This window comes from Scyliorhinus canicula, chromosome 12, assembly GCF_902713615.1.
Source record: "Scyliorhinus canicula chromosome 12, sScyCan1.1, whole genome shotgun sequence".
Lineage (NCBI taxonomy): Eukaryota > Metazoa > Chordata > Chondrichthyes > Carcharhiniformes > Scyliorhinidae > Scyliorhinus > Scyliorhinus canicula.
Genome location: NC_052157.1, coordinates 97,734,824 through 97,761,634, shown reverse-complemented (window position 1 = coordinate 97,761,634; position 26,811 = coordinate 97,734,824). Strand labels below are relative to the sequence as shown.

Sequence of the window (26,811 nt, the reverse complement as noted above, 5' to 3'; positions counted from 1 at the left end):
TGTCTGCCTTTAACAAACGCAGTCTGATCTTCCTCTATCACCCCTGGGGCTCGATCCTCAATTCTTGTGGCCAGAATCTTAGCTAGCAATTTGGCATCCACGTTTAAAAGCGAAATTGGCCTGATTGACCTACAATGTTCCGGCTCCTTCCCTCATTTAAGAATGAATGAGATCAAGGCCTGTGACATTATTGGGGGGAGGGTTCCTTTCTCTCTGGCCTCATTGAAGGTCCTCATCAGGAGTGGGCTCAATATTTCCAAATATTTCTTATGGAATTCTACCTGGTACCGGCCCCAGGGCTTTACCCGATTGCATGCCCTCTATATCCTTGACAACCTTCAATCGGGGACCCAGCCAGTCCACCAGGTCCTCTTCCACCTTTGGAAATCTCAACTGGTCCAAAAACGGCCTCATCCCTTCCGCTCCCGTCGGGGACTCCGACGCGTATAGTTTACTATAGAACTCCTTAAAGACTCTGTCTCCCCTCCATGATCAAGTTGTGTGACTCTAAGTCCAGGATTTTGCCTAGCATGCGTCTCATAAATTCCACATCGTTCCAATTCGAAGCGTAGATGCTCACAAACATCACCCGGGCCCCCTCCCACTTTCCACTCACCTGCCCACTTATCTGCCACAATTCTCCCAGCCTCGAATGCCACACCCTTACTGATCAGAATTGCTACCCGCCTGGTCTTCGAATCCAGCCCTGAATGGAACACCTGGCCTTTCTCAATCCAGATTGATCTGCGAGCTTTAAATTTGTCTCCTGAAACATTGCTACGTCTGCCTTTAACCCCTTTTAGATGCGTGAATACGCGTGCTCTTTTGACCAGCCAATTCAAACTCCTCACATTCCACGTGATCAGCCTGGACTAGCCATCTCCCTTTTTTTGGCCAACCTCGAACCCGCGCCCTTTGTTTCCTCGAGCGCCCCCACAGGGAGCCTCCGCCTCCGACCCTCAATTGGTACCCCTCAATTGATACCTCCTCTGTCAGCAAAGCAGCACCCCCCCCCACCCCCCAAGCACGAGCTGAGCACTTGCTCACCCCCCACTACGCCCCGGAGAGTCAGCTGACCCATCCTGGCACCGAGCAGTCTGTCGCCTCATTGTCCGGACCCCTCTCCCCACGTGAATAAACCAATTAAACTACCTCTCCAGTCCCAGTGAGTAAATAGTAATATGAAACGAAAAATAAACAGAAGTCACTAACATTGCCCCGTGAGGAGACAATGCTCCAACTTCCTGAAAAATCGCACTAAGTACACCTCCCCCCTCCATATCTCAACTTTGCCGAAAACACTGCACCCTCCAGCCACAACCACAGTCCTTACACGCACCCAACATTGTATACAATCTTGTATACAAACAAGTCTAGAAACGGTACCGTGTTACCCAGCCCCACCGCCGCATTCCACTAAAGCTTAACTGTCCTTTAATTCGAGTTCAGCTTTTCTTGCTTGACGAATGACCACGCCTCGTCCGGCGTCTCAAAATAGTGATGCTGTTCCTTGTACGTGACCCATAGCCTCGCTGGGTGTAGCATCCCAAATTTCACCCCCTTGCTGAAGAGGGTCGCTTTCACCCGGTTGAATCCAGCACACCTCTTGGCCAGCTCTGCACCCAGGTCCTGGTAGATGCGTATCATGCTCTTCTCCCACCTGCTGCTCCGTTCTTTTTTTACCCACCGCAAGACAAGTTCCTTGTCCGAGAAGCGATGAAATCTCACCATCATGGCTCTTGGCGGTTCATTTGCCTTGGGCTTCCTTGAGAGGGCTCTGTGCCCCGTCCAACTCCAGGGGTTGAGGGAATACCCCCGTCCCTATCACCGTCTCCAGCATCTTGGACACAAATGCTCCCACATCCGAACCCTTCACACCTTCGGGGAGGCCCACAATTCGCAAGTTCTGTCTCCTGGACCTGTTTACTAGGTCCTCCTGCCACTTTTTGTGGAGGTCATCCTGCACCTCCACCTTAAGGGCCAATATGACCAACTCATCCTCATGGTCGGATAGCTTTTTCTCCATCTCCTTAATCGCTTTCCCTTGTGTCGCCTAAGTTGCGATCATTTAGTCTATTGATGCCTTCTTCAGAGCCAGCATGTCCTTTTTAAGATCAGCAAAGCAGCCCCGTTGCTCCTGTGACCACTGCACCCATGCACCCTGGTCTATACCGGCTGCCATGGCGTGCCTCGGCACCCGCTCCATGTGCTTCTGTCTGTTGGGACTTAAACGCTTCACCCGGCTACTCCTGGTCCAGCTATCCATCCAACAGAGAGAGAATCCTTTTGGCAGTGTTCGCTTCACCAATGTGCCCCAAAAAGTCCGTGAAAACTCCTGAAAAAAGGTCCAAGAGTCCGTTCCAGACGGGAGCTGCCGAATGCACGACCTACTCCTCTATGGCCGCCACCGGAAGTCTATTTTCTATGTTTTTAAGTATATAAGTCACCAGGGTAGGCAGGAGTGTGGGGTTGAGATTACAATCAGATCAACCATGATTTTATTAAATGGCAGGGCAGGCTCGAGAGGCCAAATTACCTGCTCCAAATTCTTAGGCCAGCGTTCATTGCCCATTCCCAGTTGCCCTTGAGAAGGTGGTGGGTGAGACGCTACCTTGAACTGCAGCAGTCCCTGAGGTGCAGGTACAGCCACTCTGCTGTTAGAGAGGTAGTTCCAGGTTTTTGACCCAGAGGCATTGAGGCAACGTCCGCAATATTTCCAAGTCAGGATAGTGAGTGACTTTGACGTACTTTTTACAAGTGCCAGCTGTTAGTATCAGTGGAATATATGATGGAGGAATAATGCAGCAGCTTGTCTTTTACCTTCAAGTTTATTCTGCATACAGCTCACAAGAGATACAAACCCTTTATAGTTCCCCATCTGTGTCCATTTATGCTCTTTGTGGAGGTTGAGTCATTGCGCATCAGTGTAAATACCAAAGCATACACGTTGACACAAGCTGACCATCTCAAATTACTCCAAATATACTCCGTCGCTCAGTGGGTTGCAGTAACCTTCACACTGATCCATTGAATGGGAGTCATCGGACATGGCAAACAAGTAGTGGACTCAAACCCAACTTGCTTGGTTTCAACCCTCCAAAGAAAAAGTGGTCCTCCCTGAAGATGTGCAGGACCGGCCATGGCCCCTGCTTGGCCAGCCTCCACAGATCAGGCAAAAGTACCAGCCCACTATGTGCCCGTGGGAGAGAGAAAACTGTGCACCACATCATGGAAGAATGTCCAATCCACACGGAGGCCTGTCCACACTCAATGCAGCAGGAGCTAGGCTTAGGAACTTTGCGTTTGCAAAATAAATTATTTCTTGGCTCTGTTTAGGTTAGTGGTCAAAATTAGACGGCAGAGTTTAAACTGGGGCCGTGTGAAGCCATCCATTTTGGCCCCAGAAAGATTTTAACTTGTTTGGACAGATTATGTAGCCTAGGTTTGGAATCTTTTGAATGTAAGATGAAGCAGTGATTTTAATGGAGGTGTTGACACTGAGTAAAGGAGTAAATAGGGATGAGAGCCTCTGAAAGAGCACCCTACCTAGGGCCACTCTCCCACCCTATCCCCATAGACTATCCCCATAGCCCCACCTACCCTGCACAGCCCTGGACATTAAGGGCAATTTAGCATGGCCAATCCACCTAACCTGCACATCTTTGGACTGTGGGAGGTAAACTGGAGCACCCGGAAGAAACCCACACAGACATGGGGAGAAAGTGCAAACTCCACATCGACAGTCACCCGAGGCTGGAATTGAACCCGGGTCCCTGGCACTGTGAGGCAGCAGTGCTAAGCACTGTGCTACCATACCGCCCATTTGTTTTCAGTGGTTTGCATGCAAAGCCAATTCCCTAGCCCTAATGCTGTTCGGGTTTTAAGACCATAAGACACACAAGCAAAATTTAGGCCACTCGGCCCATCGAGTCTGCTCCGCCATTCAATCATGGCTAATATTTTTCTCATCCGCATTCTCCACATAACCTTCTCCACATAACCCCTGATCCCCTTTTTGATCAAGAACCAATCTATCTCTGTCTTAAAGACACGCAGTGAATTGCCTTCTGCGGCAAAGAGTTCCATAGATACACTACCCTCTGGCTGAAGAAATTCCTCTTCATCTCTGTTTTAAAGGATCATCCCTTTAGTCTGAGATGGTGTCTTCCTGTTCTAGTTTGTCCTACAAGTGGTAACATCCTCTCCACGTCCACTCTATCCAGGCCTCGCAGAATCCTGTAAGTTTCAATAAGATCCCGCCTCATCCATCTAAACTCCAACTTGTACAGACCCAGAGTCCTCACCCGTTCCTCATACGACAAGCTCTTCATTCCTGGGATCATTCTTGTGAACCTCCTCTGGACCTTTTCCAAGGCCAGCATATCTTTCCTTAGATACGGGGCCCAAAACTGCTCACAATACTCCAAACGGGGTTTGACCAGAGCCTTATACAGCCTCAGAAGTACATCCCTGGTCTTGTATTCTAGCCCTCTTGACATGAATGCTAACATTGCATTTGCCATCTTAACTGGCGACTGAATGTGCACATTAACCTTAAGAGAATTGTGAACAGGGACTCCCAAGTCCCTTTGTGCTTCTGATTTTCCCAAGCATTTCCCCATTTGGAAAATAGCCTATGCCTAAATACCTCCTTACAAAGTGCATGACCTCACACTTTTCCACTCTCCTAGCTTGTCCAAATCCTTCTGCAACCCCCTTGGTTCCTCAATATTACCTGTCCCTCTACAGATTTTTATATCATCATGAGCAACAGTGACTTCAGTTCCTTCTTCCAGATCATTTAGTATATATTGTGAAAAATTGTGGTCCCAGCCCCGACCCCTGAGGCACACCACTGATCACCGACTGCCATCGTGAAAAAGATTCCTTTATCCCTACTCTCTGCCTCCTGCCAGTCAGCCAATCCTCTATCCATGCCAGGATCTTACCCTTAACACCATGGGCTCTTAACCTATTTAACAATCTCCTATGCGGCACATTGTCAAAGGCCTTCTGGAAATCTAAATAAATTACGTCCACTGGTTCTCCTTTGTCTAACTTCCTTGTTACCTCCTCAAAGAACTCAAACAGATTTGTCAGACATGAACTCCCCTTGACAAAGCCGTACTGACTCAGTCCTATTTTATCATGCACTTCCAAGTACTCCACAATCTCATCTTTAATAATGGACTCTAAAAGCTTACCAATGACCGAAGTCAGGCTAATTTCAGCTAATAATTTCCCGTCTTCTACCTCCCTCCCTTCCTTCTTAAACAGTGGTGTTACATTAGCCACTTTCCTGTCCTCTGGGACCCTTCCTGCCTCCAGTGATTCCTGAAAGATCACCACCAATGCCTCCACAATTTCCTCAGCTACCTCTTTTAGGACCCTGGTATGTAGTCCATCCGGACCAGGTGACTTATCCACCTTCAGACCTTTCAGTTTCCCCAGAATCTTCTCCTTAGTGATGGCCACTGCACTCACCTCTGCCTCCTGATTCTCCTGGAGGTCTGGCATCCCACTGGTGTCTTCCACCGTGAAGACAAATGCAAAGTAACTATTCAGTTTGTCTGCCATTTCTTTGTTTCCTATTATTAGTTCTCCAGGCACATTTTCCAGTGGTCCAATGTCTATTTTTGCCTCTTACCTTTTTTATATATATTGAATCTTTTATATTACTAGCTAGCTTACACTCGTATTTCATCTTTTCTCCCCTTATTACTTTTTTAGTTGTCCTCTGCTCAATGTTAAAGGATTATTAATCCTGTTTTCTCACTAATCCTTGCCACTTAGTGTGCTTTTTCTTTTGCTTTTATGCTGTCCTCCCCTTAGCATGTTTCCTCCTCCTTGGGATGAATTTCTCCTGTGCCTCCCGAATAACCCGCAAAAACTCTTACTTACAATGCAACCACACCCTCTTTGCCCATCTGCCTGTCCTTTCGATAGGACATATATCCTAGTATATTTAGATCCCAGCCCTGATCCCCTTGCAGCCACGTCATACCCACAACATCGTACCAGCCAATTTCAATGTGTTCAACAAGCTCATTTACCTTGTTCCATATACTGCGTGCATTTAGGTACAGCACCCTTAATCCTGCATTGACCTTCTCACACTTGTGACCTTTTTTTGCTCTGCCTGAGGGTGATGTTGTTCTCTTATTTTTGTTCTCTTTCCCCTTCAGTTATAACACCTAAGCTAACACTCTGGTTCCAGTTTTAAAATGGAGTTTGGATTATGAAAATGAAAATCGCTTATTGTCACAAGTAGGCTTCAATGAAGTTACTGTGAAAAGCCCCTAGTCGCCACATTCCGGCGCCTGTCCGGGGAGGCTGGTACAGGAATCGAACCATGCTGCTGGCCTGCTTGGTCTGCTTTAAAAGCCAGCGATTTAGTCTTGTGAGCTAAACCAGCCCCTCGTGGGGATTTCTCATGCCTGAGGCCCCTCTGCCGTGTCCTTGCTCAGATGTATTTGGACTGTGTTTTGAGTGTTCCAGCCTAATCCCTTGAGTGCAGTTGCTTCTCTGAATGTTAACCCCTTGTATCCTGCAGCATAACCGCTTTGTGGCTGACACAAAGGATAAAGAACCTGATGTCCTGTTTGTGGGAGACTCGCTGATTCAGTTACTACATCAGTTTGAGGTGAGTTCCACCTTTCTCAATAGAAGAGGCACCAGGTAGGAACACTGTACACCAGAGCAGGCCATTCAACCCATCGAGCCCGCCCTGCCACTCAATATGCGAATGGCTGGTCTGGTTCTTGCCTCAATATCGCATTGCCCTCTAATCCTCGACCCCACCTTGTCAATCAAAGATCTGTCAAAAGCCCCACCCAACCTCCACTGCTCTCTGAACATACATAGACACATAGAAGATAGGAGCAGGAGGAGGCCTTTTGGCCCTTCGAACCTGCTTCGCCATATATCACGATCATCCAACTCAATAGTCTAATCCTGCTTTCTCCTCATAGATTTTGATGCTATTCTCCCCAAGTGCTATATCCAGCCGCCTCTTGAATATATTCAAGTTTTAGCAACGTGAGAATTCCACAGAATAACCACCCTCTGAGAAGATAATTCTCCTCATTCCTGTCTTAAATTGGAGACTCCCAAATTCTTAATCTGCGTCCCCCTGGTTCTGGTCACTCCCACATGTGGAAACATTGTCTTGCTATCCAAATATCAAATTCCACTCAGGATCATGTATGTTTCAATAAGATCACCTCTCATTCTTACAAACCCCAATGGGTACAGGCTCAACCTGCTTAACCATTTCCCATAACACAAACCTCACATCGCACATGACAACACAGAAATGAGTCCACTGCACCTTTTCTGGACTCTTTCTAATAATCCGTTTTAAAAATAGGAGATCAAACACTTTGCAGTGTTCCAGATGTCGTCTCACCAACACCCTTTACAGCTTCAGTGAAACCTCCACCTCTGTGTGTTGATCCACATGTCTCTATCTCTCGCTCGGTCCCCCTGTGTGTCACTCTCCATGTCAGTGTCTCTCGCTCTGTCCCCCTGTGTCACTCTCCATGTCAGTGTCTCTCTCGCTCTGTACCCCTGTGTCACTCTCCATGTTTGTGTCTCTCTCGCTCTGTCCCCTGTGTGTCACTCTCCATGTCAGTGTCTCTCGCTCTGTCCCCTGTGTTTACTCTCCATGTCAGTGTCACACTCGCTCTCTCGCTGTGTGTCACTCTCCATGTCAGTGTCTCTCGCTCTGTCCCCTGTGTCACTCTCCATGTCAGTGTCTCTCGCTCTGTCCCCTGTGTGTCACTCTCCATGTCAGTGTCACACTCGCTCTGTCCCCCTGTGTGTCACTCTCCATGTCAGTGTCACACTCGCTCTCTCGCTGTGTGTCACTCTCCATGTTAGTGCCTGTCGCTCTGTCCCCCTGTGTGTCACTCTCCATGTCAGTGTCTGTTGCTCTGTCCCCTGTGTGTCACTCTCCATGTTAGTGCCTGTCGCTCTGTCCCCCTGTGTGTCACTCTCCATATCAGTGTCACACTCGCTCTGTCTCGCTGTGTGTCACTCTCCATGTTAGTGCTTCTTGCTCTGTCCCCCTGTGTGTCACTCTCCATGTCAGTGTCACACTCGCTCTCTCGCTGTGTGTCACTCTCCATGTTAGTGCCTGTCGCTCTGTCCCCCTGTGTGTCACTCTCCATGTCAGTGTCACACTCGCTCTGTCCCCCTGTGTGTCACTCTCCATGTCAGTGTCACACTCGCTCTGTCTCGCTGTGTGTCACTCTCCATGTCAGTGTCACACTCGCTCTGTCCCCCTGTGTGTCACTCTCCATGTTCGTGCCTGTTGCTCTGTCCCCCTGTGTGTCACTCTCCATGTCAGTGTCACACTCGCTCTGTCTCGCTGTGTGTCACTCTCCATGTTAGTGCCTGTTGCTCTGTCCCCGTGTGTGTCACTCTCCATGTCCGTGTCACACTCGCTCTGTCTCGCTGTGTGTCACTCTCCATGTTAGTGCCTGTTGCTCTGTCCCCGTGTGTGTCACTCTCCATGTCAGTGTCTCTCGCTCTGTCCCCTGTGTGTCACTCTCCATGTCAGTGTCTCACTCGCTCTGTCTTGCTGTGTGTCACTGTTCATGTCGGTATCACTCGCTCTGTTACCCTGTGTGTCACACTCCATGTTTATATCTCTCGCTCTGTCCCCCTGTGTCACTTTTCATGTCTGTGTCTCTCTCGCTCTGTCCCCCTGTGTCACTCTCCATGTCTGTGTCTCTCTCGCTCTGTCCCCCTGTGTCACTCTCCATGTCAGTGTCTCTCTCGCTCTGTTACCCTGTGTGTCACACTCCATGTCAGTGTCTATCACTCTGTCCCCATGGGTCACTCTCCATGTCAGTGTGCCACTAGCTCTGTCCCCCTGTGTGTCACTCTCCATGTCAGTGTCACACTCGCTCTGTCTCGCTGTGTGTCACTCTCCATGTCAGTGTCTGTTGCTCTGTCCCCTGTGTGTCACTCTCCATGTCAGTGTCTGTTGCTCTGTCCCCTGTGTGTCACTCTCCATGTCAGTGTCACACTCGCTCTGTCCCCCTGTGTGTCACTCTCCATGTCAGTGTCACACTCGCTCTGTCTCGCTGTGTGTCACTCTCCATGTTAGTGCCTGTTGCTCTGTCCCCGTGTGTGTCACTCTCCATGTCAGTGTCTCTCGCTCTGTCCATTGTGTGTCACTCTCCATGTCAGTGTCTCACTCGCTCTGTCTTGCTGTGTGTCACTGTTCATGTCGGTATCACTCGCTCTGTTACCCTGTGTGTCACACTCCATGTTTGTCTCTCTCTGTCCCCCTGTGTCACTCTCCATGTCAGTATCTCTCTCGCACTGTTACCCTGTGTGTCACACTCCATGTCAGTGTCTCTCTCGCTCTGTCCCCCGTGTCACTCTCCATGTCAGTGTGCCACTAGCTCTGTCCCCCTGTGTGTCACTGTCAATGTCAGTTTCTCCCTCGCTCTGTTACCCTGAGTGTCACACTCCATGTTTATCTCTCTCTCTCTCCAAGTCTGTGTCTCTCTCGCTCTGTCCTCCTGCGGGTAACACTCCATGTCTGTGTCTCTCTCGCTCTGTCCTCCTGCGGGTAACACTCCATGTCTGTGTCTCTCTCGCTCTGTCCTCCTGCGGGTAACACTCCATGTCTGTGTCTCTCTTGCTCTGTCCCCCTGTATGTCACTGTCCATGTCAGTGTGGCTTGCGCTCTGTTACCCTGTGTTTCAGTCTCCATGTCAGTGTCTCTCTCGCTCTGTTTCCCTGTGTGTCACTGTCCATGTCACTGTCTGTCGCTCTGTTCCCTGTGTGTCACTCTCCATGTCTGTGTCTCTCTTGCTCTGTCCCCCTGTGTGTCACTGTCCATGTCACTGTCTGTCGCTCTGTTCCCTGTGTGTCACTCTCCATGTCAGCGTCTCTCGCTCTGTCCACCTGTGTCACTCTCCATGTCAGTGTCTCTCGCTCTGTCCACCTGTGTCACTCTCCATGTCAGTGTCTCTCGCTCTGTCCATCTGTGTCACTCTCCATGTCAGTGTCTCTCGCTCTGTCCATCTGTGTCACTCTCCATGTCAGTGTCTCTCGCTCTGTCCACCTGTGTCACTCTCCATGTCAGTGTCTCTCGCTCTGTCCACCTGTGTCACTCTCCATGTCAGTGTCTCTCGCTCTGTCCATCTGTGTCACTCTCCATGTCAGTGTCTCTCGCTCTGTCCATCTGTGTCACTCTCCATGTCAGTGTCTCTTGCGCTCTGTTTCACTGTTTCACTCCAGGGACGGGATTCTCCCCTAACCGGCGGGGCGGGCTGTACCGCCGCCGAGGAGTGGCGTGAACCACTCCGGCGTTGGGCTGCCCGGAAAGTGCAGAACTCTCCGCACCTTCAGGGCTAGGCCGGTTCCGGCGGTGTTGGTGCCTCACCAACAGGCGCCGAAGGGCCTCCGCCGGCCGGCAAGGGTTGCCGCATGCGTGGGAGTGCCAGCGTGTGCTGGCGTCATCCCACTGCATGCGCAGGGGTGCACTTCTCCACGCCGGCCATGGTGGACCGTTACAGCGGCCGGCACGTAGGGAAAGAGTGCCCCACGGCACAGGCCCGCCTGCGGATCCTGGAACCCGATCACAGGCCAGGCCACCGTGGACCCCCCCACCCCCGGGGCCAGATCCCCCTGTATGGCTCTCTCTCTCTCTCTCTCTCCCCCCCCCCCCCCCCCCCCCCCACCCCGAGGACTCTGCAGGCCGCCCGCAGAACCAGGTCCCACCGGTAAGGACCTGGTCGAATGTACACCGGCGGGACCGGCCGAAAACGGGCGGCCACTCGGCCCATCGCGGGGCGGAGAATCGGCGCGGGACCGCTGCCACTGCCCCCGACCGGCGCGACGTGATTCCCGCCCCCGCCGATAAATCGGCGCCGGAGAATCCGGCGGCGGGGCAGGATTCACACCGCCCCCGGCGATTCTCCAGCCCGGCGGGTGGTCAGAGAATCCCGTCTCATGTCTGTGACTCTCTCACTCTGTCCCCCTGTGAGTCATGTTGCATGTCAGTGTCTCGCGCTCTGTCCATCTGTGTGTCGTACTCCATGTCAGTGTCTCTCGTCCGTCCCCCTGTGTGTGTCTCTCCATGTCCGTGTGTCTCTCTTGCTCTGTCCATCTGTGTGTCACAGTCCATGTCAGTTTCTCTCTCGCTCTGTCCCCCTGTGTGTCACTCTCCATGTCTCTGTCCCTTGCTCTCCAACTTATGGCTGTCTGTCTCTCTCTCTCTCTCTCTGAGCAGATCTGGCGCCAATTATTCTCACCACTTCATGCGCTGAATTTTGGAATTGGAGGCGACGCAACTCAGCATGTCCTGTGGAGATTGCAAAATGGAGAACTGGAGAACATCCGACCAAAGGTGTAGTTTGAGAGAGAGCCGGGAATATCAGAGCGAAGGCACAGATTATATACATAGATACATAGAAGACAGGAGGAGGCCTTTTGGCCCTTCGAGCCTGCTGCGCCATTCATCACGATCATGGCTGATCATCCAACTCAATAGCCTAATCTTGCTTTCTCCCATAAGAACATAAGAACATAAGAACATAAGAACTAGGAGCAGGAGTAGGCCATCTGGCCCCTCGAGCCTGCTCCGCCATTCAATTAGATCATGGCTGATCTTTTGTGGACTCAGCTCCACTTTCCGGCCCGAACACCATAACCCTTAATCCCTTTATTCTTCAAAAAACTATCTATCTTTACCTTAAAAACATGTAATGAAGGAGCCTCAACTGCTTCACTGGGCAAGGAATTCCATAGATTCACAACCCTTTGGGTGAAGAAGTTCCTCCTAAACTCAGTCCTAAATCTACTTCCCCTTATTTTGAGGCTATGCCCCCTAGTTCTGCTGTCACCCGCCAGTGGAAACAACCTGCCCGCATCTATCCTATCTATTCCCTTCATAATTTTAAATGTTTCTATAAGATCCCCCCTCATCCTTCTAAATTCCAACGAGTACAGTCCCAGTCTACTCAACCTCTCCTCATAATCCAACCCCTTCAGCTCTGGGATTAACCTAGTGAATCTCCTCTGCACACCCTCCAGCGCCAGTACGTCCTTTCTCAAGTAAGGAGACCAAAACTGAACACAATACTCCAGGTGTGGTCGCACTAACACCTTATACAATTGCAACATAACCTCCCTAGTCTTAAACTCCATCCCTCTAGCAATGAAGGACAAAATTCCATTTGCCTTCTTAATCACCTGTTGCACTTGTAAACCAACCTTCTGTGACTCATGCACTAGCACACCCAAGTCTCTCTGAACAGCGGCATGCTTTAATATTTTATCGTTTAAATAATAATCCCGTTTGCTGTTATTCCTACCAAAATGGATAACCTCACATTTGTCAACATTGTATTCCATCTGCCAGACCCGAGCCCATTCACTTAACCTATCCAAATCCCTCTGCAGACTTCCAGTATCCTCTGCACTTTTCGCTTTACCACTCATCTTAGTGTCATCTGCAAACTTGGACACATTGCCCTTGGTCCCCAACTCCAAATCATCAATGTAAATTGTGAACAATTGTGGGCCCAACACGGATCCCTGAGGGACACCACTAGCTACTGATTGCCAACCAGAGAAACACCCATTTATCCCAACTCTTTGCTTTCTATTAATTAACCAATCCTCTATCCATGCTACTACTTTACCCTTAATGCCATGCATCTTTATCTTATGCAGCAACCTTTTGTGTGGCACCTTGTCAAAGGCTTTCTGGAAATCCAGATATACCACATCCATCGGCTCCCCGTTATCTACTGCACTGGTAATGTCCTCAAAAAATTCCACTAAATTAGTTAGGCATGACCTGCCTTTAACGAACCCATGCTGCGTCTGCCCAATGGGACAATTTCTATCCAGATGCCTCGCAATTTCTTCCTTGATAATAGATTCCAGCATCTTCCCTATTACCGAAGTTAAACTCACTGGCCTATAATTTCCTGCTTTCTGCCTACCTCCTTTTTTAAACAGTGGCGTCACGTTTGCTAATTTCCAATCCACCGGGACCACCCCAGAGTCTAGTGAATTTTGGTAAATTATCACTAGTGCATCTGCAATTTCCCTAGCCATCTCTTTTAGCACTCTGGGATGCATTCCATCAGGGCCAGGAGACTTGTCTACCTTTAGCCCCATTAGCTTGCCCATCACTCCCTCCTTAGTGATAACAATCCTCTCAAGGTCCTCACCTGTCATAGCCTCATTTCTATCAGTCGCTGGCATGTTATTTGTGTCTTCCACTGTGAAGACCGACCCAAAAAACCTGTTCAGTTCCTCAGCCATTTTCTCATTTCCCATTATTAAAACTCCCTTCTCATCCTCTAAAGGACCAATATTTACCTTAGCCACTCTTTTTTGTCTTATATATTTGTAAAAACTTTTACTGTCTGTTTTTATATTCTGAGCAAGTTTACTCTCATACTCTATCTTACTCTTCTTTATAGCTTTTTTAGTAGCTCTCTGTTGCCCCCTAAAGATTTCCCAGTCCTCTAATCTCCCAGCAATCTTTGCCACTTTATATGCTTTTTCCTTCAATTTGATACTCTCCCTTATTTCCTTAGATATCCACGGTCGATTTTCCCTCTTTCTTCCGTCCTTCCTTTTTGTTGGTATAAACCTTTGCTGAGCACCGTGAAAAATCGCTTGGAAGGTTCTCCACTGTTCCTCAACTGTTCCACCATAAAGTCTTAGCTCCCAGTCTACCTTAGCTAGTTCTTCTCTCATCCCCTTGTAATCTCCTTTGTTTAAACACAAAACACTAGTATTTGATTTTACTTTCTCACCCTCCATCTGTATTTTAAATTCCACCATATTGTGATCGCTCCTTCCGAGAGGATCCCTAACTATGAGATCATGAATCAATCCTGTCTCATTACACAGGACAAGATCTAGGACCGCTTGTTCCCTCGTAGGTTCCATTACATACTGTTCTAGGAAACTATCGCGGATACATTCTATAAACTCCTCCTCACGGTTGCCTTGACCAACCTGGTTATACCAATCGACATGTAGATTAAAATCCCCCATGATAACTGCTGTACCATTTCTACATGCATCAGTTATTTCTTTGTTTATTGCCTGCCCCACCATCTCGTTACTATTTGGTGGCCGATAGACTACTCCTATCAGTGACTTTTTCACCTTACTATTCCTGATTTCCACCCAAATGGATTCAACCTTATCCTCCATAGCACCGATGTCATCCCTTACTATTGCCCGGATGTCATCCTTAAATAACAGAGCAACACCACCTCCCTTACCATCCACTCTGTCCTTCCGAATAGTTTGATACCCTCGGATATTTAACTCCCAGTCGTGACCATCCTTTAACCATGTTTCAGTAATGGCCACTAAATCATAGTCATTTACGATGATTTGTGCCACCAACTCATTTACTTTATTCCGAATACTACGAGCATTCAGGTAAAGTACACTTATGTTGGTTTTTTTACCTCTGTTTTGAATCTTAACATCTCCAGTTTTATTCCTTTTGTTATTACTGGGCCTATTCACTGTGCTCCCCTCAGTCACTGTACCTTGTACTGTCGCCCTTATGGATTTCTGACTATGTCTTCTCTGCCTTGCACTTTTCCCCTTACTTCCTTTTGTTTCTGTCCCTGTTTTACTACCTTCCAACTTCCAGCATTGGTTCCCATCCCCCTGCCACATTAGTTTAAACCCTCCCCAACAGCTCTAGAAAACACCCCCCCAGGACATCGGTTCCAGTCCTGCCCAAGTGCAGACCGTCCGGTTTGTACTGGTCCCACCTCCCCCAGAACCGGTCCCAATGCCCCAGGAATTTGAATCCCTCCCTCTTGCACCATCTCTCGAGCCACGCATTCATCCTATCTATCCTGACATTCCTACTCTGACTAGCTCGTGGCACTGGTAGCAATCCTGAGATTACTACCTTTGAGGTCCTACTTTTTAGTTTAAATCCTAACTCCCTGAATTCCGCTTGTAGGACCTCATCCCGTTTTTTACCTATATCGTTGGTGCCTATGTGCACCACGACAGCTGGCTGTTCACCCTCCTCCCCCAGAATGTCCTGCAGCCGCTCCGAGACATCCTTGACCCTTGCACCAGGGAGGCAACATACCATCATGGAATCTCGATTGCGTCCACAGAACCGCCTGTCTATTCCCCTTACGATCGAGTCCCCTATCACTATAGCCCTGCCATTTTTCTTCCTGCCCTGCTGTGCAGCAGAGCCAGCCACGGTGCCATGAACCTGGCTGCTGCTGCCTTCCCCTGGTGAGCCATCTTCCTCAACAGTATCCAAAGCGGTATATCTGTTTTGCAGGGAGATGACTGCAGGGGACACCTGCACTGCCTTCCTACTCTTGCTCTTTCTTTTGGTCACCCATTTTCTATCTCCCTCAGTAACCTTCACCTGCGGTGTGACCAACTCGCTAAACGTGCTATCCACGACCTCCTCAGCATCGCGGATGCTCCAAAGTGAGTCCATCCGCAGCTCCAGAGCCGTCAAGCGGTCTAACAAGAGCTGCAACTGAACACACTTCTTGCACGTGAAGGAGCCAGGGACAGTGGACGTGTCCCTGAGCTCCCACATCGCACACGAGGAGCATGACACGGGTCTGGGATCTCCTGCCATGTCTTAAACCCTTGGTAAACTTAAACAACTAGAATTTCAAAATAAAAATAAATAAATTAGACAATGAAAAGAAAAAGAGAGACTACTTACCAATCACTTACCAGGGTTAAAAAGCACCTCCTCACGCTCTGCACCGAATTACCTCACTGCACCAAATTACCAAGTTTAAATCTCCCACTCTGTATGAGTCTCACTCCGGATGTGTCTCCTGGAAAAGTGCTCCCCATAGCCTTTGATCCCATTCTCCCCAAGTGCTATATCTAGATGCCTCTTGAATATATTCAAAGTTTTAGCATCAACCACTTCCTGTCGTAATGAATTCCACAGGCTCACCGTTCTTTGGGAGAAATATTAATCCTTGTATCTGTCCGAAATAGTTTCCCCTGAATCCTCAGACTGTGACCCTGGTTCTGGACACACCCATCATTCGTATCATCTTCCCGACATCTACTTTGTCTAGTCCCGTTAAAATTTTATAAGTCTCTATGAGATCTCCCCTGATTCTTCTGAACTCCAGCGAGAACAATCTCAACCGAGTCAATCTCTCCTGGACGCCATCCCTGGAATTGGTCTGGTAAAGCTTCACTGCACTCCCTCGAGAGCAAGAACATCCTTCCTCAGTGAAGGAGACGAAAACTGAACACTATATTCTAGGTGTGGCCTCACCAAGGCCCTGTATAATTGCTTCTATACTCGAAACCTCTCGCAATGAAGGCCAACCATTAGCCTTCTTTACCGCCTGCTGTACCTGCATGCTTACCTTCAGCGACTGGTACATAAGGACACCCAGGTCCTGCTGCACATGCCCCTCCCAATTTACAACCATTGAGGTAGTAATCTGCCTTCCTGTTTTTGCTTCCAAAGTGAATAACTTCACACTTATCCAAATTATACTGCATCTGCCATTGATTTGCCCACTCGCCCAACCTGTCCAGATCATGCTGCAGAATCCCTGCATCCTCATCACAATTCACCCTCCCACCTAACTTGGTATCATCTGCAAACTTTGAGATGTTACATTTTGTTCCCTCATCCAAATCATTGATATATATTGTGAACAGCTGGGGTCCCAGCACCGATCCCTGTGGTACCCCACTGGTTACTGCCTGCCAATTTGAAAAGGACCCATTAATCCCTACTCTTTGTTTCTTCTCTGCCAACCAATTTGCTGTCCACCTCAATACATTTCCCCCAATCCCATGCGCTTTAATTTTTCACAATAATCTCTTATGCGGGATTTTGTCTGAAAGTCCAAATATACCACATCGACTGGCTCCCCTTGTCAACTGTACTGGTTGCATCTTCAAAGAATTCCAACAGATTTTCCAGCATGATTTTCCTTCATAAAAACCATGCTGACTCTGACTGATCCTGTCACTACTTTCTAAATGTTCCGCTATAAAGTCCTTGACAATGGATTCAAGCATTTTCCCCACTACCGATGTTGGGCTTACTGGTCTATAATTCTCTGCTTTCTCTCTACCTCTCTTTTTGAATATTGGAGTGACATTAGCTACCCTCCAATCTGCAGGGACAGTTCCAGAGTGTCTAGAATCCTGGAAGATGACCACCAATGCATCCACTATTTCCAGAGCCACCTCCTTAAGCACTCTGGGATGCAGATTCTCAGGCCCTGGGGATTTATCCGCCTTCAAATCCATCAATTTTCCCAGTACCATTTCTCTACTAATGTTGATCTCCCTCAGTTCTTCCCTCTCTCTAAACCTTTCATTCTCCAACATTTCTGGTATCTGATTTGTGTCCTCATTTGTGAAGACAGAACCAAAGTATGTATTCAATGGCTCAGCCATTTCCTTGTCCCTTATTACGCATTGGTAAGATTTTAGAGTCCATTATTAAAAATGAGATCGCGGAGTACTTGGGAAGTGCATGATAAAATAGGACTGAGTCAGCACGGCTTTGTCAAGGGGAGGTCATGTCTGACAAATCTGCTCAAGTTCTTTGAGGAGGTAACAAGGAAGTTAGACAAAGGAGAACCAATGGACGTCATTTATTTAGATTTCCAGAAGGCCTTTGACAAGGTGCCACATAGGAGACTGTTAAATAAGTTAAGAGCCCATGGTAAGACTCTGGCATGGATAGAGGATTGGCTAACTGACAGAAGGTAGAGAGTGGGGATAAAGGGGTCTTTTTCAGGATGGCAGCTGGTGACTAGTGGTGTGCCTCAGGGGTCAGTGCAACTTTTCACAATATACATTAATGATCTGGAGGAAGGAACTGAAGGCACAAGTTGCTAAGTTTGCAGATGATACAAAGATCTGTAGAGGGAGCAGACAGGCTTCAGAAGGACTTGGACAAGCTAGGAGAGTGGGCAAAGAATTGGCAGATGGAATACAATGTGGAAAAGTGTGAGGTTATGCACTTTGGAAGGAGAAATGGAGGCATAAACTATTTTCTAAATGGGGAAATGCTTAGGAAATCAAAAGCACAAAGAAACTTGGATGTCCTTGTTCACGATTCTCTTCAGGTTAACGAGCAGGTTCAGTCGGCAGTTAGGAAGGCAAATGCAATGTTGTCATTCATGTCGAGAGGGCTAGAATACAAGACCAAGGATGTACGTCTGAGGCTGTATAAGGCTCTGGTCAAACCCCATTTGGAGTTTTGTGAGCAGTTTTGGGCCCTGTATCTAAGGAAGGATGTGCTGGCCTTGGAAAGGGTCCAGAGCGGGTTCACAAGAATGATCCCTGGAATGAAGAGCTTGTCGTATGAGAAACCTTTGAGCACTCTAGGTCTGTACTCATTGGAGTTTAAAAGGATGAGGGGGGGGAATCCGATTGACACTTACAGGATATTGCGAGGCCTGGATAGAGTGGACGTGGAGAGGATGTTTCCACTTGTAGGAAAAACTAGAAGCAGGACACAAGCACAAACTAAAGGGACGAGGAGGAATTTCTTCAGCCAGAGGGTGGTGAATCTATGGAACTCTTTGCCGCAGAAGGCTTGTGGAGGCCAAATCACTGAGTGTCTTTAAAACAGAGATAGATAGGTTTTTGATCAATAAGGGGATCAGGGGTTATGGGGGGGGGGGGGGGGGGGGGGGAGGCAGGAGAATGGAGATGAGAAAAATATCAGCCATGATTGAATGGCAGAGCAGACTCAATGGGCCGAGAGGCCTAATTCTGCTCCTATGCCTTATGGTCTTATTGAGGGAGAGCCGGGAATATCAGAGCAAAGGCACAGATTGAGGGGAAAGCGGGAATATCTGAGTACAGGCAGAGATTGAGAGCCAGGGATAGATTGAGAGAGTTTTGGAAATATCAGAAAAAGGGACAGTATGAGGGAGAGTTTGAAATTTCAGAGCGATGGAATACATTGAGGGGGAGCCGGGAATATCTGAGGAAAGTGTTATGGGAGCGGTGTTTTCAGAACCCCAAAATGTATCATGGAGTTCAACCAACCTCTCCCTTTAATGGATTGTTGCTTTTGAAGCACACGGCTTGTTCTCCAGGTGTGGTATTACAATTATGGACACGTGGGTTTTTAAACACAAAACAATGTTTATTCCATGAATTCAACTTATCCTTTTAAATAAACATTGGACCACTTAACACCCCTTACTTCAAAGATAACCCCTAAAATAATACAACACTAAATAATCCCTCAAAATGTTCCTTCAAACCTCCAAAAGATTTCACCTTTAACAACAGACATGAGGTTACATTCAATATACTTATAGTCTTTGGATTTTCAGACATCAACAGACCAGTTCTGTGTTTTCTTCTTGCAGCTTTTTGCAAAACACACAAACACTCCCAGCTTTCTTCTCAAACCTGAACCCAAAAGCAGAAGTGAGCTCAGCTCAGCTCCCCCCACCCTCTGACATCACTTCAGTAATATGAGCTGCTCCATTCCTTAAAGGTACATTGCTGAAACATTCATTTCTTAAAGGTACTCTCGCATGACAAAAGGTACAGGTTGAGTGAGAGCCAAGATTATCGGAGCAAAGATGCAGATTGAGTGAGAGCCGCGAACAGAAGAGCAAGGTACGGACTGAGTGAAAGCCGGGAATATCGAAGCAAGGGGATAGATTGAGTGAGAGCTGGGAATATCAGCGCAAAGGAATAGGTTGAACAAGAGCTGGGAATATCAGGGCAACGGGATAGATTGAATGGGCGTGGAGAATATCAGAGCAAAGGGATAGATTGAGTGAGAGCCGGGAATATAGGAGCAAAGGGATAGATTCAGGGAGAGCCTGGAATATCGAAACAAAGGGACAGATTGAGTGAGAGCAGGGAATATCTGAGCAAAGGGATAGATTGAAAGAGAGTTGGGAATATCAATGCAAAGGGCTAGAACATGTCCTTGTGAGGTGAAATACACATTCTGAATTCTCCCTCGGTGAACCCGAACAGGCACCGGAATGTGGGACATGGGGATTTTCATAGTAACTCCATTGAAGTGTTAATGTAAATCTACTTGTGACAATACAGATTATTATTACTGGGGGAGATCCGGAATATTGAAGCAAAGGGTTGGATTGAGGGAGAGCCGGGAATATCTGATCAAATGTTCAGATTCAGGGAGAGCCCGGAATATCGGAACAAATATACAGATTGCAAAAGAGCCGGGAATATCGGAGCAAAGGGATAGATTGAGGGATAGCCAGGAATATCGGAGCAGAGGGATAGATTGAGGGAGAACTAGGAATATCGGTACAAAGGGATAGATTGGGGGATAGCTGGGAATGTTGAAGCAAACTGATAGATTGAGGAAGAGTCGGGAATATCAGGGCAAAGATTGAGGAAGATTTGTGAATGTCGGTGCAAAGGAATAGATTGAGAGGGAGCCAGGAATATCTGAGAAAATATACAGATAGAGGGAGAGGTGTGAATATCAGAGCAAAGGGAGAGATTGCAGGAGAGCTGGAACTATCAGAACAAAGATCGATGGAGGGAGTGCCAGGAATATCTAAGCAAAGGGACAATTTGTATAGGTAGAACATACAGTGCAGAAGGAGACCATTCAGCCCATCGAGTCTGTACCAACCCACTTAAGCCCTCACTTCCATCCTATCCCCATAACCCAATAACCCCTCCTAACCGTTTTGGTCACTAGGGCAATTTATCATGGCCAATCCGCCTAACCTGCACGTCTTTGGACTGTGGGAGGAAACCGTGCAACCCGGAGGAAACCCACGCAGACACTGGGAGAACGTGCAGACTTCGCACAGACAGTGACCCAGTGGGGAATCGAACCTGGGACCCTGGCGCTGTGAAGCCACAGTGCTAGCCATGTGTGCTACCGTGCTACCTTGATGGAGAGCCGGGAATGTTGGAGCAAAGGGATAGTTTGATGGAGAGCCTGGAATATTGGAGCAAAGGGACAGTTTGATGGATAGTCGGCATTGTTGAAGCAGAGAGAGAGCTTGAGGAAAAGTCAAGAATATCGGAGAAAGTGATAGATTGGATGAAATTGGGAATATCAATCAAAGGGTTACATCGAGGAAGAGCCGGGAATAACATAGAACATACAGTGTAGAAGGAGGCCATTCGGCCTATCGAGTCTGTACCGACCCACAGACTGTGACCCAGCATGGAATAAAACCTGGAACCCTGGCGCTATGAAGCCGCAATCTAATCAGTTGTGCTGCCTGTGTCTGCAGTACAGAGGGACAGATTTAGGAAGAGCCGGAAATATTGAAGCAAACAGATTGAGTGAGAGCCGGGAATATCGGAGTTAAGAGCTAGATGGTGGTAATGCCAGGAATATCAGAGCAAAGAGATTGAGTGACAGCCAGGAATATCGGAGAAAAGGGACAGATTGGGGAGAGCTGGGAATATTGGAGCAAAGGGATAGATTAATAATAATAATCTTTATTGCCACAAGTAGGTTTACATTAACACTGCGATGACGTTACTGTGAAAAGTCCCTAGTCGCCACATTCGGGCGCCTGTTCAGGTACACGGAGAATTCAATGTCCAAATCACCTAACAACACGTCTTTCGGGACTTGTGGGTGGAAACCGGAGCACCTGGAGGAAACCCAGGCAGGCACAGGGAGAACGTGCAAACTTCGCACAGACAGTAACCCAAGCTGGGAATCGAACCTGGGACAATAGCTCCGTGAAACAACTGTGATAACCATTGTGCTACCATGCTGCACTCAAATTATTACTGTGGCCATGAATCGAACCCGGAGAAACTGCTTGAAAGGCAGCTATGCTTGAGAGCCGTGAATATCGGAGAAGAGGGATAAATTGAGGGAGAGCCGGGAATATCTGAGCAAAAGGATAGATTCGGGGCAAAGATTGAGGACGAGTCGGGAATATCAGAGCAATGGGATAGTTTAAGGGAGAGCCAGGAATAACAGAGAATATATGCAGATTGCAGAAGAGTCGGGAATGTCAGAGTAAAGGTACAGAAGTGAGAGTCGAAATATCTGAGCAAAGGAATAGACTAAGGGATTACCGGGAATATCGGAGCCAAGGGATAGATTGGGGAAAAGATGGGAATATCAGAGATAAAGCAGAGATTGAGGGAGAGCCGTGAACATTTGAAATATCGAAGCAAATGTACACATTGAATAAGAGGCAGCACAGTAGCATTGTGGATAGCACAAATGCTTCACAGCTCCAGGGTCCCAGGTTCGATTCCGGCTTGAGTCACTGTGCGGAGTCTGCACATCCTCCCTGTGTGTGCGTGGGTTTCCTCCGGATGCTCCGGTTTCCCCTCTCAGTCCAAAGATATGCAGGTTAGGTGGATTGGCCATGATAAATTGCCCTTAGTGTCCAAAATTGCCCTTAGTGGTGGGTGGGGTTACTGGGTTCTGGGGATAGGGTGGAGGTGTTGACCTTGGGTAGGGTGCTCTTTCCAGGAGCCGGTGCAGACTCGATGGGCCGAATGGCCTCCTTCTGCACTGTAAATTGTGTGTGTGAAGAGGCAGGAATATTGGAGAAAGGGATAGATTAAGAGAGAGCCGGGAATATTGGCGAAAAGGGATAGATCGAGGGAGAGCAGAGTAGATTGGAGCGAAGGGATAGATTGAGAGAGAGCCGGGAATATCGGAACAAAGAGATAGATGCATGGTTAGCCGGCATTATAGGAGCAAAGGGATAGGTTTAAAGAGAGCTGGGATTGTGAAGCAAAAAGTTAAGGAAGAGTGGAATACTGGGGTAAAGGGATAAATTGAATGACAGATGAGAATATCGGCGAAAGTGATAGATTGAGGGGAGCCAGGAATAACGATGTAAAGGGATAGATTGAGGGAATGTCGGGAATATTGGAGCAACGGGGATAGATTGAGTGAGAGCTGGGAATATCGGAGAAAAGGGATAAATTGAGGGGGAGCCGGGAATATCTGAGCAAAAGGATAGATTGAGAGAGAGCTGGGAGTATCAGAACAGAGGGATAGGTTGTGGAAAGTCCTGGAATATCCGGGCAAACGGTTAGATTGAGGTAGAGCAGAAAATATTGGAGCAAAGTGAGAGATTGAGTGCGAGCCGGGATCATCGGAGCAACGGGATAAATTGAGGGAGCTGGTAATACCAGAACAAAGGGACAGATTGAGGGAGAACCCGGAAATATCGAAGCAAAGGTACAGACTGAGTGAGCGTCGAAAGCGATAGATTGAGGGAGAGCTGGGAATATCAGAAGAAAGGGAAAGATTGAGGGAGAGGTGCGATTAACGGCGCAAAGTGATAGATTTAGTGACAGCCAGGAATATTATAGCAAAGGAACAGATTGAGTGAGAGACCGGAATATCGGAGCAATGGTGCAGATTGAGTGAGAGACGGGAATATCGGAGCAATGGTGCAGATTGAGTGAGAGACGGGAATATCGGAGCAATGGCGCAGATTGAGTGAGAGATGGGAATATCGGAGCAATGGTGCAGATTGAGTGAGAGACAGGAATATCGGAGCAATAGTGCAGATTGAGTGAGAGATGGGAATATCGGAGAAAACGGACAGATTGAGGGAGATCCAGGAGCATCGGATCGATGGAGGGAGTGCCAGGAATATCGGAGCAAATGGATAGGTTCAGGGCAAATCGGCAATATCGGAGCAAAGTGAGAGCTTGAGGGAGAGCTGGGAATACCGGAGCTAAGGGATAGATTGAGGGATAGCTGGGAATATTGGAGAAAAGGGACAGATTGGGGTGAGCCGGGAATATCAGAGCAATTGGATGAATTGAGGGAGAGCCAGGGATATCCGAGCAATTGGATGAATTGAGGGAGAGCCAGTGATATCTGAGCAATTGGATGAATTGAGGGAGAGCCTGGGATATCAGAGCAATTGGATGAATTGAGGGAGAGCTGGGAATATCAGAACAATTGGATGAATTGAGGGCGAGCCAGGGATATCAGAGCAATTGGATGAATTGAGGGCGAGCTGGGGATATCAGAGCAATTGGATGAATTGAGGGAGAGCTGGGAATATCAGATCAAAGGTCTAGATTGAGGGAGAGGCGGGAATATCAGGAAAAGGGACAGATTGAGGGAGAACCGAGAATCTTGGAGTTAAGGGGTAGATTCGGGGTATGTAGGCAATATTGGAGCAAAGGGAGAGCTAAGAATCTTTATTATCACAAGTAGGCTTACATTAATACTGCAGTGAAGTTGCTGTGAAAAGCTCCTAGTCGTCACACTCCGGCTCCCGCTCTGGTACACTGAGGGAGAATTCAGAATGTCCAAATTATGTAACAGCACATCTTTCGGGACTTGTGGGAGGAAACCAGAGCGCCCGGAAGAAACCCACGCAGACACGGGGAACGTGCAGACTCCACACAGACAGTGACCCAAGCCGCAAATCGAACCTGGAACCATGGCGCTGTGAAGCCACTGTGCTACCATGCTGCCCAGCTTGAGGGTGAGCCAGGAATATCCGAGAAAAGGGGTCGGCTGCAAAGTGAGAATGAACTGTTTTGTGTGGAGCCCATTGAAAAACCAATGTTGACCCAAGGAACGGGCAGAGATAAGACAGCCGATCCTCCTGGTCATGTACAACACCCTGGAATGTTCATCGGAGAGGCTAGACATGTGAAGTCACACGGGGATCAGGGGTGAGCTGGCAAGGTGGATACAGAACTGGCTAGGTCATAGAAGGCAGAGAGTAGCAATGGAAGGGTGCTTTTCTGATTGGAGGGCTGTGACTAGTGGTGTTCCGCGGTGATCAGTGCTGGGACCTTTGTTGTTCGTAGTATATATAAATGATTTGGAGGAAAATGTAACTGGTCTGATTAGTAAGTTTGCAGACGACACAAAGGTTGGTGGAATTGCGGATAGCAATGAGGACTGTCAGAGGATACAGCAGGATTTAGATTGTTTGGAGACTTGGGCGGAGAGATGGCAGATGGAGTTTAATCCAGACAAACGGGGCAGCACGGTAGCAAGCATAAATGCTTCACATGGGTTACGGGTATAGGGTGGATACGTGGGTTTGAGTAGGGTGATCATTGCTCGGCACAACATCGAGTGCCGAAGGGCCTGTTTTGTGCTGTTCTGTTCTATGTTCTAAATGTGAGGTAATACATTTTGGAAGATCTAATGCAGGTAGGGAATATACAGTGAATGATAGAACCCTCAAGAGTATTGACAGTCAGAGACATCTAGGTCCACAGGTCACTGAAAGGGGGAGAAGGTAATCAAGAAGGCATACGGCATGCTTGCCTTCGTTGGCAGGGGCATTGAGTATACAAATTGGCAAGTCCTGTTGCAGCTGTATAAAACCTTAGTTAGGTCACACTTGGAGTATAGTGTTCAATTCTGGTTGCCACACTACCAGAAGTATGTGGAGGCTTTAGAGAGGGTGCAGAAGAGATTTACCAGCATGATGCCTGGTATGGAGGGCATTAGCTATGAGGAGAGATTGAATAAACGTGGTTTGTTCTCACTGGAACGATGGAGGTTGAGGGGAGACCTGATAGAGGTCTGCAAAAGTATGAGGGGCATTGATAGAGTGGATAGTCAGAGACTTTTTCGCAGGGTAGAGGGGTCAGTTACTAGGCGGCATAGGTTTAAGTTGCGAGGGGCACGGTTTAGAGGAGATGTACGAGGCAAGTTTTTTTACACAAGAGGGTAGTGGATGCCTGGAACTCGCTGCTGGAGGAGGTGGTGGAAGCAGGGACGACAGTGACGTTTAAGGGGCATCTTGACAAATACAAAATAGGATGGGAATAGAGGAATACGGACCCCAGAAATGTAGAAGATTTTAGTTTAGACGGGCAGCATGGTTGGCGCAGGCTTGGAGGGTCGAAGGGCCTGTTCCTGGGCCGTACTTTTCTTCTTTGTTCTTTGTCCTTGATTTAATGTGGCATCTGAAAAACTTCCTCTGTGACATTGCAGCGCTGGGGAGTATGAGACTGCCTTGTGTCTGAAGTGGCATGTGACACCATGTGCTTCTTCCTTGCTTCAAACTGAACCTTGGCTGTCATTTCATAAAAGACATGAGAATGGCATAGGTAAGTAAGTGCGTGCCCAGGTCAGTTTGTTCCTGTGGAGGCGAAAGGACTGATCTTGCCCTATTGGGCTGAATGGCACTGTCCCACGTTCCACTGCCTGGGTATTTTGGCACTGGAGGTAGAATTGGTTGAGAAGTGAGAGTTGGAAAAGATTGTACTCGGAGTGTGACAAATGGATTCTCCTGGGGATCTGTACCTGGCTCACATCCTTCCACACATTTACCAATGACTCTGAAGAATGGATCAGTCAGTGAGTAAAACTGTGACAGATTGAATCTGGGGGTGCGGGATGGGACATGTGTGTGTGTTTGTGTGTGAGAGCCGGTGATGTGCGAGATTGCTAATGAAGCCGGTCTCCTTTGTCTTCCCTCCTTCCCAAACATGTTGGCAGGTCATCGTTCTGTGGGTGGGGACAAACAACCATGAACACACAGCGAAACAGGTTGCAGGCGGAATTGAGGCCATCGTCCATCTCCTGAATCAGCAGCAGCCCCAAGCCAAAGTCATTGTACTGGTGAGAGATATGGTGGGGGGGGTGGTTGGGGTGGGGGGGGGAGTGGTTGGGGGGGTGGCGGGGCAGCGGTGGGGGTAGTGGTGGGAAGGGATTGGGGGGGTGGTTTGGGGGAGTGGGGGGAGTGGTTTGGGGGGTGGGGGGAGTAGGGTGGGGGGTGGTTGGGGGAGGGGTTGTGGGGGGAGGTGTGGGGGGAATGGGGGAAATGGGCTGGGAGATGGAAATGTGCAATTGGGAAGATGTATATGATGGCA

General features: G+C 48.2%; 1 protein-coding gene across 1 annotated transcript in view; it reads left to right on the top strand.

Moving 5' to 3' along the window:
- The window catches only part of LOC119974308 (platelet-activating factor acetylhydrolase IB subunit alpha2-like), a 56,552-nt gene that overhangs the window by 28,392 nt on the left and 1,349 nt on the right, over nucleotides 1–26,811 (top strand). The window contains exons 3-5 of the mRNA XM_038813081.1: nucleotides 6,554–6,643; nucleotides 11,255–11,371; nucleotides 26,438–26,560. Coding sequence (XP_038669009.1) covers nucleotides 6,554–6,643; nucleotides 11,255–11,371; nucleotides 26,438–26,560 — 330 coding nt within the window. The remainder of the gene's footprint in view (nucleotides 1–6,553; nucleotides 6,644–11,254; nucleotides 11,372–26,437; nucleotides 26,561–26,811) is intronic.